The sequence below is a fragment of the Ambystoma mexicanum genome, chromosome 14, assembly GCF_040938575.1.
Source record: "Ambystoma mexicanum isolate Mex_15411 chromosome 14, UKY_AmexF1_1, whole genome shotgun sequence".
Lineage (NCBI taxonomy): Eukaryota > Metazoa > Chordata > Amphibia > Caudata > Ambystomatidae > Ambystoma > Ambystoma mexicanum.
In genome coordinates, this window is record NC_090940.1 from 507034115 (window position 1) to 507047773 (window position 13659).

The window sequence follows — 13659 nt, forward strand, 5'->3', positions numbered from 1 at the left end:
CCAACTCCTCAAAATTTAAGCTGGCTCCCTCCCGCCAAACATCTCCCACCGTTGCAACCCCATTGATTCCCAGTGGTTTCTAATCATCCTACGCAGTTGCACGTCTCCCTTAGCCAGTGCCACCAGTGGTATGTGCGGGGAGCACGGAAACAGAATTTCCATCATCTTGCACGCGCAGCGCCAAATCCTCCACCCAAGCATCATCATCATCCTCCTGGGGCGCCCCTGCATTTCTGTTTCGGATAACCAGATCACTTCTTTTAAGTAAAACGGGGCACAGTCTGCACTAAACAATCTGGATTCAGGGGTACATTCATCCGAGAGCCACTTGGCAACGTACTGCAGCTGGCCCGCTACATAGTAGGCCTCATAGTTGGGGAGCCGTATCCCCCCTTTTTCATAGTAATTATGCAGTTTCCACAATGCCACCCTGCATCTAGTTCCCTGCCACAAAAAGTCCCTACATATACTATTGAGCTTGGCAAAGAACTTCCCAGGTATGAGGTATGGAAAGTTTCCGAAATAATGCAGGAGTCTGGGCAAGACCACCATTTTAAGCATTGCACTACGTCCCATCATAGCTAGTGGCAGCTTCCCCCAAAATTGCATACTTTTCTCAATTCTTCTCACGGCCACTTCCGTGTTGTGCGTATGTTCTTGTTCAACCATATGATACACATCTACCCTAAGGTACCGAAAGGTAGCAGAGGCCCAAGGAGCTTGCAGTCCCAGCAGCTGTTCTACGGGGGGTCCCTGATAGTTACCCAACGGGAAAATTACAGACTTCTGAGGATTCACAGTTATTCCAGACAGCCCTGCATACCGATCCATAACCTCCAAAATATACTGGGGATTCTCCTCCGGGTGCTTCAGATACAATAGCATATCATCTGCATATAAGGAGATCAAATGTTGCTCTCCACCCACTTCGATGCCTATGGTGTCAGACTGCTGTCTTAGGTATATGGCCAAAGGCTCCAATGCCAATATATATAACATAGGGGACCATGGGCATCCCTGTCTGGTACCTCTGCCTAACCGCCATCTCTCTGAAATAACAGCTCCCGTCTTAACTCTAGCGAGCGGCGCACTGTATAACATCTGTGCCCATCTTATGTATCCGGGCCCCATCCCATATTCCGCCAGAGTCGACAGCAGCCATGGCCACTTGACAGAATCAAAAGCCTTTACCGCATCCAGGGACACTACTGCCATGTCACTCTCATTCTCCCCCACCCATTCAATGACTCGGTGGAGTCGCCTGTGATTATGAGTTATGTTCCTGTTTGGAACATACCCTGTCTGATCCGGGTGTATCAGTTTGTCTATGACTCTTCGCAGTCTGCCAGCCAAGACAGCTGTTAGTATCTTGCTGTCTTGGTTCAGCATTGATAGTGGTCTGTAGGAGCCACAACTGTGCCCAGGCTTATTTGGTTTAGGAAGCGGGATTATAATTGCTTCCCTGAGCGACTCTGGCAGCTGTCCCGTCTCAAACACTTCATTTAGCATATTCAGCAACGGAGGGAGCACTTCTGCCATGTATGCTTTATAGAACTCACTCGGAAACCCGTCCGCCCCTGGGGTCTTACTAGTGGGCAATTGTCTCATCACCGCTTCTAGCTCCTCTAAGGTAATTGGTGCGTCCAACTCTTCCCTCTCTTCAGTACTTATCTTAGGCAGTCCTATGTCTTCGAGCGTGTCTTTTATCCTCTCTTGATTATCCTCCCCAACATCCTCATACATTTTCCTGTAGTACGTGGCAAATTCCTGATTAACTCCCAACTGGGTGTCAGCTACACTTCCATCGTCTCTCGTTATTGCCCTCATGGTGAGTCTGAGGGTTTCGCTCTTATATAACCACGCCAGAAGCCGTCCTGTCTTGTCACCACCCGCGTGCTGCCTCTCTATGTATTTCTTATAATTCAGTTTACACAACCTATCCCAATGCTCCCCACACAACTGTTGTAGTTGAAGGATCAGCTCCGCATTCGAACCAGTATCGCCATCCTCCCTTTGCGCTTTTTCCAACTCCCTCCCAGCCGCTTGTAAATCAGCCAGGACACCGCCCTGCAGACTTCGGGACTTTGCTATGGCTACGCCTCTCAGCACTACTTTAAAATCCTCCCATAACGTGCACGCTGAATCCACACTACCCGTGTTCTCCTCAAAGTAATTTATGATCTCCTCCCTTACCTCTTCTTTGAACACAGGGTCTTTAAGCGCTTCCGCTCGGAGCCGCCATGTCGGGATCCTTGCTCTTGGAGGGCAGTATTGCCAGCTGACAAACAAGGGCGAGTGGTCCGACAGGACTCTCGCTTTATATTCCACCCGCACCATTTCCATTATTAGATCTGACGTAGCAAAGACATAGTCTAGTGGACAGCTGTTGTGGGGCCGAGTAGTGAGAGTACTGTCTTTCTAGAGGGTGCTTCATTCTCCATACATCTGCCACGTCAAAGTCATTGAGCAGCTTTTGTAACACACGTGCCGCCGGGACAGGTTTTTCCAATTTCTGATCTGATCCATCCACCCTTGGATCTAGTACACAATTAAAATCCCCACCCCAGATTACCGCACTTCCCATGCACACACCGAGGTTAGCACTCAGGGCTCTGAAATACGTCGCTGTATTCTGATTGGGTGCGTATGTGTTGATTATACGTATCTCTCTGTTCTCTACCAATCCCCCGAGTATGACCATTCTCCCATCCGCTTCAGCAGTTTCCTGCAACACATGGAAGGGGACATGCGGGGCCACCCAGATTAGGACCCCTCTAGCATAGGCGGAGTATGTTGAGCCCACCACCACTCCTTTCCATTTCCTCTTAATCATACCCAGTCTCTCTTCTGTCAAATGAGTCTCCTGTAATAACGCAATGTCTATCTTTTGTCTGCGCAGGTAGAGCATAACCTTATTTCTCTTCAAATAACTGTTTAGACCCCTGACATTCCACGTGATCATTTTAAGGTCCCCCATGGCCTGATATTATACCAACCCCCACCCCGGCCTCGCAATCCCCCACTCTGGCTCGTTCTCCTCTACTTAGGCTCGTATCCCAGTTCAAACTTCTTCTAACTACACACACCCCAAACACCCCTCCCTCCCCTTATCCCGCTCAACCACACCCAACTCCCCACACCCCCCACCCCCCAATCTATCTTCCAACCCCCCCCAACCCCTTCCCCAACTGTTGCCCAGCTCCATCCCTGGATCTCAGGCTCCCCCGCATCTAGCACTTTCTGGCTTCTGCCTGTACTCGATGCTCCGCAGGGTAAGGCCGCCCTAATGGCTAGCCTACTAGGACCATTATGGAGGGATAGGGTGCTCGCGTCCTGCCACTCCTATTCGCTATAAGCTCAACACACTTAACTATACAATTAACACATATATACACTGTGCTATATTCAAGTCTTTATGTTTGCCCAAGTCCGTGGGATCTGCTTCAGGTGCCACCTGTACCCAGTGATACCCCTCAGCCCGAGCCATCACCCGCCATACTAATGGATACCCCCTGCACATCAGTTTTGAAAGAACGTTGGTAGTTCTATAGACTGGTTGACATGGAATTTAGAAATGAATTTCGATGCAAACCTAGGATGCATGCGTAGAACTACCTTATCTTTGTGAACTGGTACAAAGGGGTCTAGTATAGAGAGCGCTTGTAGTTCACTTACTCTCCTAATGGAGGTGATAGCTATTAAGAAAGCAGTTTTCAGAGTGATGTTCTTAAGTGTTGCTTTGTGCATGGGTTCGAATGGGGAGCCCATAAGCCTGGTTAGTACCACATTTAGGTCCCATCCGGGAGCTGGGTTAGATATAGGAGGGTGGATCCTTTTCACTCCCTCCAGGAAGGCTTTGATAACAAACTTTCCACCATGACACTTTATGTTGAGACGTAGTGTATGCGGAAAGTGCAGCTAGGTGAACCTTAATAGAATTAAAGACTAACCCTGAGTCTAATAAGTGAGTTACGTAAAGAACAATTTGTGTGGGAGAGCAGTCAACGGGGTTGATGCTTTTAGCCCTACACCAGATGACAAACCATTTCCACTTGCTAGAGTAGCAGTAATAAGTGTTTGGTTTCCTTGCCTCTTTAAGGATGTCCATGCATCTCTGAGGGAATTGCAAATGTCCGAATTCTATGACCTCAGGAGCCAGGCTGCTAAGTTCAGGGTCTGTGGGCATGGGTGCAGCGTTCTGGCCCTGTCCTGTGACAACATGTTGTACGGGCAGGGTAGTTTCACCGGTGGAGACAGTGACATCTCCATTAGGTGAGCGAACCAGGGTTGCCGGGCCGACATTGGGGCCACTAGTATCATGGTAACTGGTTCCTGGTGCATCTTGTGCACTATCTTGTTGAGAAGGGGAGTCGAGGGGGAGGGGGGAAGCATAGACACATTTCCCTGACCATGTTATCCAGAGACCATTCCCCTTGGAGCGGTTCTGGGAGTACCTGGCGGAGCACTGTCTTCCCTTGAAGGTGTGTCTGGAAAGCCTTCAGTGCCTTGAAGACCGCCAGTAGTTGCAGCAGATTTATGTGTTTGGATGCTACACTCTGAGTCCAAACTCTTGTGTGCAGTCTGATGGGATAGGTGAGCACCCCATCCTGTGGAGGGATGCGTCTGTGGTTAGAGTGGCTTCCACTGCGGGGGTGGCAAATGGTTTCCCTATTACAAGGTTTTCCTTCGACCACCACCGCAGCGAGAGAACCAGGGCCTGTGAGACCACCACTAGATTGCCCCATTGTCTGATGGCCTGATACCACTGGCTGTTGAGCCACTCTTGCATTGGACGCATGCGCAATCGCGTGTGAGGTACCAAATATACATATGATGCCATCATTCCTAGCAATCGCATTGCTTTGCGTACGGTCACCTCTCGACCGGCTACATATTGAGGGATCTGAAACAGCATATTTTGGACCCTCTTGTTGAAGGGGGAACACGAGGCCGTCCTTTGTTCGATTTAGAGCCCCTAGAAATTGCTTGACCTGGCTGGGTTCTAGGCTGGACTTCTTCTTGTTGATGGAGAAGCCCAGTTGGAACAAAAGGTCTAAGGTTTTTGGTAATTTGAGAAGCATGTCTCGTAGGAATCCCCTGTTATGAGCCAATCGTCGAGGTAAGGGTATACTGGGATGGACAACCTGCGCAGGTGGGCCGCTGCCACTGCCAGTACTTTCGTGAATACCCTCAGCGCTGACGCTATGCCGAAAGGTAGCACTTTGAACTGGTAGTGTTTGCCCTCTATCATGAACCTGAGTTATTTCCTGTGCGCTGGCAACATTAAAATATGAAAGTATAAATCTTTCATGTCCAGTGTTGCCATGTAATCTCCATGTGAAAGCAGGGGAATTACCTCCTGTATGGTCACCATACGAAATTTTTGAGTTTGACAAATTTGTTCGCTGGGCGCATATCTAGTACAGGGCGCATGGTTAAATCCTTTTTGGGTACAAGGAAGTACACTGAATAAATACCCTCCGTTACCTGTGATAGAGGCACAACCTCTATTGCTCCTTTTTCTAGTAGCAGTTCGACTTCTTGAAGAAGGATGGCGAGGTGCTCTGGTGTTAGGCGTCTTCCTCTTGGGGGTCTGAACGCAGGGGACCGACTGAATTCTATGCAGTAACCGCGGGCTATAGTTGACAATACCCAGCGGTCTGTTATACCCTCTCATGCTGGTAGAAAAGATGTTAACCGGCCCCCGACCGGTAATGCATGGGAGGGGAAACGAACCTTAGGGTCATTTGGTGTTGGTAGCCGGGGAGCCTCTAGGAGTGGGGCCCCGACCTCTTCCCTTGCCACGACGTTGTCCTCTTTGAGCGTATTGTCCGCTGGTTCCTTGAGTGGAGGACCAGTTGCCTGCTGAGGAGTACTGTTGTTTCTGGCTTTGTCGTTGGCCATGAAAAAAGCATCTGTTGCCGTAACCTCGCTTATTAGGAGGCCTTGTGATCTGGTCTAGAGTCTTTAGGGTATCAAAATCCTTCTTAGCTGTCTCCAGTGCATCGCCCACCACCTTACCAAACAGGTTTGAGTCCTCAATTGGTTTGTTGATGAGTGACACCTGGGTTTCTGGCTTAAAACCAGAGTTCCTGAGCCAGACATGACGCTTGAGAAGTACCCCCTGAACTAAAGACCCGCCAGCCGTCTCCGCAGCATCTAGCGTGTTTTTAATGATGCTCTGATTAACCAGAGTACCTTCTTTTACAGCGGCTAACAAACGAGTTCGTAAGGGCTCAGGGACTCCCTCGAGATCTTGGCGTAACTTTCCCCATTGGGCATCAGCATAGCTTGCCAGTAAGGTATTGTTATTGGCAATTCTAGTGGAGAAAGCTGCCGAGGCTGTAATCCTCTTTCCTAGGGCGTAAAGCTTCTTTCCCACCTTGTCTGGGGGTCCTTCGCTAGTAGATAGCGGAACCCCTGCCCTTTTCCTTGTGGTGGTTACTACCAAGGAATCAGGTATTGAGTGACCCTTAATGTATAATGGATCCGAGGGTGAGGGACTAAAATGTTTCTCAATTCTTGGGTTGACCCCTCTATCACCACCATGTAGGTGTTGATAAAGATGGAATAAGTCGTCTCTTGACTGAGGCGAGAAGGGGAATAGCCTGGCTAGTAGGTGGTTTCTCCTTACTGATTTTCTCCACAAAGTCTATTTCTGGAATAATTTCCCCTGTATCAATTTAAAATGTGCTGCTGCTTTACGTAGCAGCGCATTGAAAGTGGGTTGGTCATCTATAGGTGACGGGGCTGACTGGTGTGGTCTGAGGAGAGGACAGATCCAGAATGTCAGGGTCTGTTGACGCTCTGGGAGACTGCCAAGGCTGTGAGCCACCTCCGTCTGGGTCTTCTTTGAAGCCCCCTCCACCCATGTCTGGGTATTCCTCAAAACCTTCTTCAGGGTCTTGTTGATCCTCAATATTTAGGAACTCTTCATCCTTCTGAAAGTGAGAGTCTTCTTCAATGAGGTCATATGTATTAACCTCCTCTTGAAGTGGTCTTGGGTATTTGGCCCTGGGGTCTTCATGAAGTATCTCTCTTGATCTCTTGGGTGTTACATGTTCTGGGGTGGACATAAACCTATCTAGTTTGTCCATACATGATTGAAATCTTTCTAAAGTCCACTGGGGTAACCCTGAACGGTCTGGAGGCGTAAAGGGAAGCTCCTCCGCCTGTAGCCGTCGAGATCTCTCCCATAGCGTGGAGGATATACTCCCTTCGCCCTCTGAGAAACTTTCTCGTGGGCTAGATCTTTCCTTCGACGGAGGGGGAGGTTCCTGCCTGCCTTCCGTCTGTTTTGGCATCTCCCTGGCCTTGTGAGCGGGGCTCGGCGACTCCTTCGCCATCCGTCTCTGAGCGTCAGTGGAGACTATTCTAGCCAAGCTCTCGACGACTAAACTGTCCGTCGAGGGCTCTTCTCGCACGGTCTTAAACGGTGCCGAGACATTTTCGCCAACGGGCGCTCTCTTACGAGGCGTGCTGTCTGGCGTTTTGGTGGTAGCGCCCTTATTTGTGGACGGCCCAGTCGTTAGTCGCGTATGCGGCTGCGGGGAGGGCTTGTGACCCTTACGATCGGCAGAGGCTGCCGGTAGGTCCGGCATCTCCGTTGGCGCTGGGGCGTTCTTCGACTTAGTCGAAGGAGTGCCGTGGGTTGTGTGTTTATCCTTATGTCTTCTATGTGCGTCGGCGTCACTGGGGTGTACATCCCCATAAGTAGGGCGTAAGCCGAACTTGTCGGGTCCGGGCACAGACGCGGAGGAGCGGGAACGCTCCTTAGAGAGGTCAACTACCTCCGATACGGAAGTAGTGTTATCACTGTCCCCCTCGTCACATTCGGCGACGACGGTGGTGGGTGAGCAATCAGCCTTAGACATAGCATAGGCTGCCCACCTCTTGACCCTGCGGTCCTTTAATGTTTTTGGGCGAAGAAGTTTACAGGCCGCACAGCCGTCCTCGTTGTGGTCTTGGGGTAAGCAGTGGTTACACCGCTTATGCTTATCCTTCCACGTGAATTTGGAGTTACAACGCGGGCAAAATCTAAAAGGAGTCCTCTCCATAGCTGAGGATAGAATTGTAAGTGATAACGACCCCGAAGGAAAGGGGGGTGAAAGAGAAAGGCATTCTAGAAAGGAAACGGAAGTGTCCCCACGGACCCCCACTCTCCCTACTGTATAGGCCGGCGAGGCCAGGCCACGTGTCGACAGCACCGAAGGATCGCCTCCGTCGAAATCACTGCCGTCGAAGATCTTGATCGGCGGTGAAAACAGCTTAGCCGTCGAAGGAGGGTTAGGATTTATTGATAACTTACAAAAAACGACCAAGGGTCGAATAAATGGTATTGGCAATTTGTCTCTAACGAGCTCTGCATTAAGGCGACCAGTATTCTGGTCGGAAAAAAACAATCTGAGGGACCTTGACGCGCGAGGGATTTTGGGTACACTGCACGTCACTATAGGGATAGTATTACAGACACGCCTATGTCGACGTCCCCTTTTCGACTACGAAAATGCAGTACTCCGCAGTGACCACTCGATGTCGTACTATGCACAGCATGTGATTCTAAGCAGATTAACAAGCATCAGAAAATGTTATATCGCTTATGAGTACTATATAACAGGATGCTGACTGGTTTCAAGAACTCATGTAAAATAAACATTAGCTGATTGTAAATGTAATAAGATTGCGCTCTCATGCAAACAGAGACGTCTGTTTACATCTGGGTTCTGTAATCTATGCTGTCTGTCTTTTAGTGAGGATGCTAGCTTTCATCTGTGACTGAGTTCCAGATGGGGATATTCTCGTTTACCCGTTGAAGGCAGCGTTTCCTCTGCTAGCCGATATTTACAAAATAGCAAACACAAAACCGGGGAAACATTGGAGTGGGGGGACCTGTACGACAGTCATTTATTGGCTGGGGCAGGGGAGCTTCTGGCTGCTGAATGTCTCCCCCTACCGTTGCTACGCCGAAATCGCTGCCGTTGAGGGGTTTGAAAGCTGCTGGAAGTGCCTTGTCAGAATCCCAGGGAGACTCACCTGTTCCGTAGGCACCATGAGATGAGGAGAAAAAGGATTGCGCGCAAGGACCGGTGGCTGTTAAAGACTCCCCATTGAACAAACGGCTTGACCGAAATCTATTTTAGTGACTTCAGCGTTTCATGCTCCTTTTTTGCGGTTTCGAGGGCCTCATCAACTGCTTTGCCAAAGAGGACAGAGTTTTCCACAGGTGTGTTAATAAATGAAGCCTGTATCTCAGGCTTGAACCCAGAGTTTTTGAGCCATGCATGGCACTTTTACAGGGTGACTTTGCCAGGACCTGTCCTGCGGTCTCTGCAGAGTCAAGGGTGTTCTTCAATATGTTTTGCATCACCTGACGCCCTTTGTTCACCACAGCCAGAAGCTGTGATTGAGTAGGTTCTGGAACATTTTTGCAGTCCTTTGTGCACTAGTCCCCACTGTACATCGTTATAGCTAGCCAGAAGTTTTGTTATTAGCTATATGGGTGCTGAGAGCAGCTGAGGAAGTAATATGTTTTGCAAGAGCATAATGCTTCTTGCTGTCCTAGTCGAGAGGTGACTCAGACGAGGACAATGAGACCCTGCTTGTTTCCTGGTGGTGATCACAACCAGGCAGTCTGGAGAAGCATGTCCTCTGATATATAAAAGGACCAGATTGCGTGTGGCAAAATATTTTCTCGACTCTCAGGTTGATGGCCCGAGTGAGTGAGGGTGTAAGTAGGGGTGGTGCAAGGCGTTTAACTGAGTTTAGTAGCGAGATGGGCTGGCTGAAGGGGACCTTCTCCTTGAGGATATCCTCAATGAAATACGAGTCGGGCATGGTATCCTGTGTCACGATCCTAAAGTGGTCTGCAGTCTTCCTGAGGAAGGTGTTGAACAACATTTGATCACCAATTGATGAAGCCTCTGAAGGCTGAGAGACGGGAGGAAGGTCCAGGAATACATTGTCTGGCTAAGTGTCATGGGCAGGTTTAGTGGACTAAGTACCCATGTCATCATTGGGGGTCCAGGCATCTGGGTCTTGAGAAACCACGTCCTGTGAGACTTCTTCCCGATCCGGGACATAATAGATATCATCTGGGTCATACTGATCATCCTGGAAGATATCCTCAGGAGGATCAGGTAAATGCTCCTTAGGCGGAGGGTAAAAGTGAGCCACAGGAGAGCGATGCCTTTGCCTAGACAGAGTAAAAATGAATCCCAGGAGAGAGAAGTCTTGGGGACTTTAAAGGCGTGGGGTATTTATCCATAGGCTGTGGTCTTTTAAGAACCTCATCAAGTTTTTTCTGAAAATGTGATACATTCTGAAATTTTTTCCATTCAGCCCTCAATTCTTTCCCTTGTCATGCAGAGGAAGAGGATTCATAAAGGGGAGGGAAAGGCGGATTAAACGGAACAGGGTCTTGTTGTAAGGCCTGTGACAGAGTTGGAGAGGCTGGAGAATACCCCTCAGGTAAAGGGGTGGTCTTCTTGGGGTCAGAGCCATGAGAAGGGACCTTAGAAAGCTTCTGAGTTTTGGAAGTGTTTTGGCAAGTGAGGCACATTTTGATGCGTCTTTCACCACCACCGCAACGTGCGCCGAAGTTTTAGGGACAGCACCTGGGAGAAGCCGAAGCCTTAGGACCTTGTGCCTGTTGCAATGGCGGTGACACAGAGGGCCTTGAACCGTGAGGTTCAGTAGGCCCCACCAAAACCTTTGACAGCCCTATGGGCGCTAATGGCTTCTTCAGCTAATCCGTCGACAAAGGCAGAGGGATTGTGTGCTTGCCCTTATGAAAAGGACGTGTGTCTTTGTGGCTGTGGTGTGAAGTCCACATCGCACTGCCGGCGGCATGCTCATCAGGGACGGGCACTCGGGAATTGGTAGACACTGCAGTTACTTCCGAATCGGAGCCACGGCTGCATATGGACTCCTCGGCCGAAGCGACGGTGTGAGAGTGATGCAAGGCCTGCATGGCATAGGCCGCCCATCACTTGGAACACCTGTCCTTAAGAGTGTTAGGCTGAAAGAGCTTACAGGCCTTGCAACACTGTTTGTCATGGTCACGAGGGAGGTACCAGTTACGTGACAGGCAACATTTTAACGGAGTATCCTCCATAATGGAGGGAAAAGGCAGCCAGACAGAAAGCAGGGAAGGGGCAAGGAAATGGTATTCTCAAAGAGAAGACTCAGTACAAAAGGAGTCCCCACACTCCCTACTGTTAGGGAGTGTGGGGACTGCTGTCAAGACGCTGGAGGTGTAGAATCAGCAAAACTGAATCAGCCGTCGAGAAGTCGTTGAACAGTCGTCGAACAGTCGTTGATGTCTGACGGAAGGTGAGCTACAGACGCAGTCACTAGCAATATAAACTCAAAGACGAGCTCTTCATTAAGCGACCGACCAGAAAGGTGGAAAAAAACAATCTGGGGTACCTCGACATGTGAAGGATTTTGGGTACACCTCACGTCGCATTAGGGATAGTGTTACAATCACGCCCATGTCGATGTCCCTTTTTGATCTTTGAAAAAAAAGATGCAATACTTTCCAATTACCAGTAAATGTCGGACTATGTGCACAGCATGTGATTCTAAGTAGATTCACAAGCATCAGAAATTTATTTTATATGGTTCTGAAAATTCCATAACTCCTCCTTAACTCTGGCACCATTAGAGTCCTGCAGAATCAATAATTAAAAATAGTCAATTCAAGACTACTTACACAAAGAAGATAAAATACAGATTAGTATTTCTTCGTATTAGAACTAGAAATTCCAGTAAAACATATGATGGGGGATTAGTGCTGAAGATACATGTTCACTGCAACTGGACGAGTATTAACTGCGGGCATTCAGTGCATGGCAAAGAAAAGTAAAGTGTACAACTTTCCAAAAAACAAACAGGGCAAAGCATAACACGAAGTATACTGGTGTTCCGACTTATTTCCTTACCTGCTCTCCTTCCTTAAAATCTTGCAGTGCTACACATTCACAACGGTCGTCTTCTAAATTGTACCCGGTTGTGATCTAGTGCAAGACAAGGAAACCAGTTTTATTGCATTTTATGAGGTTGTATTTGAAGCCCATGTACCTCGTTGTGTGTTATAGAATATTAATGAACAGTAGCCAACATGATGCTCCTCACCATCTGGCGTAACAGGGTTAGCAATGGACCTTTGATGAAATCCTGCTAGTAATAGTTCTTGGGCTCTCTAGAATATACATTAAAGACATCTGTTTGCACAAAGGTTTCTAAACAGGCAATATGCATATTAACAAATAAAGTACTGCCATAAAGGCCCACATGAGATTGTGTCAGGGAAATGGCTTTGCAACAGAACAGCTTTGGGGAAACATTTTCCATTTACAGCAATGTTTCCACAGAAGACCAATCATAAGCTTTCGTGTTCACATTATCTTTAATCATGTGCATTAAAACAGAAAAATGTATAAACTTTTCCCCAGCTGAAAACTAGCAAGTATACAGTAGATTGGAAAAAAATGTGTCTACTTTTGAAAATGCATACCAAGGGACATCCCTACAGATGAATAGTTGCTGAAATGACTGGTTATTAGAATGGGTGTAATTGTGTAGCATGTAGACCTGTATCAACAGATTAGCATGTGAATTAAGGAGGCAGCAGCGGCCCACCTTGGCCCTCACACATTTTTGGGGGGCCTAGCTGAGTGCAAAGAAGCCATTAGACAAACAAGATACAGGAGTGGCTGCAATCAAGCCACACGGAGATTAGTCAGTGAAGACAGTACATCAGTGTTCAAGTCAGGGTGTTATAAGGGTGCAGACGTTTGAGTCGGACAAAGTGGTGATATATTTTGGGGCAAAGACTTTTCTGAACACAAATCTATCCCCAGGGTCGGATTGGCCCCTCGGCCTTTCAGCCTTTCGGCCCGTGGCCGGCCCGAAACTGTCCCCGAGTGTGATACTGGAAATACATCGGAGGGACAGGGCCTCCGTATCCTTGTCCTTTACTGCTTTTGTCGTGTTTTCCACGCAGGAGTTCATGTGGGACTCCTGGCGGTGCAGCTCTCTCTTTTGGCTTGGTGTACAGACCCATGGGATACCATTATGGCACCCATGGGTGGAGGGTACAACCCTGTGCCCCTAGTGCATGTTTTTGGGCACCTGTGGGTGGCCCACAGAGCAGGGTATGGACTGGTGGCAGCTCCATGCTGAATTTGACAGGTGCTCTGAGTATCCTCCATTTTGGGATACCCAGGCCCTGCCATTTGAATCAGTTGATTCCTGATAGGAAAGAAGATGGCCCCTGTGACCTCTTGCTTTCTATTGCATGTTACCTTGTTTTCCCAAAGTCCTGGGAAGCTCTGACTCTGTCCCTTCCCCCTGACTGGCTGCTGGGTGTAAGTTCCATATATGGTGTTGTTGTGAAGTCCAGGCCAGACTGGCTGGAGCCTTCCCAGTGACTGTATGTTGTGGGTACACCCTGTGGGTAGGACCTGGGTGAATGGAGTGTGTGACCAATATGCACTTCTTGTTGTGGATGTCTGGTTTCTGGTGTTTGACACAATGACTGAGACAGCCCTGCCCGAAACTGGTATGAATGCAGTGTGGATTGTTGAATGGCTGGGTACTCGTCCCAATACACATAACTTGTTGTGAGTGCCTGGAGAGAAGCGAATGGCCTGAATG

General features: G+C 48.7%; 1 protein-coding gene across 2 annotated transcripts in view; it reads right to left on the reverse strand.

Annotated features, from left to right (window-relative positions):
• The window catches only part of SETD3 (SET domain containing 3, actin N3(tau)-histidine methyltransferase), an 800835-nt gene that overhangs the window by 98084 nt on the left and 689092 nt on the right, over window positions 1-13659 (reverse strand). For both annotated transcript variants that reach the window (XM_069637733.1, XM_069637734.1), the window contains exon 9: window positions 11943-12017. In XM_069637733.1, the coding sequence (XP_069493834.1) occupies window positions 11943-12017 (75 nt within the window). The remainder of the gene's footprint in view (window positions 1-11942; window positions 12018-13659) is intronic.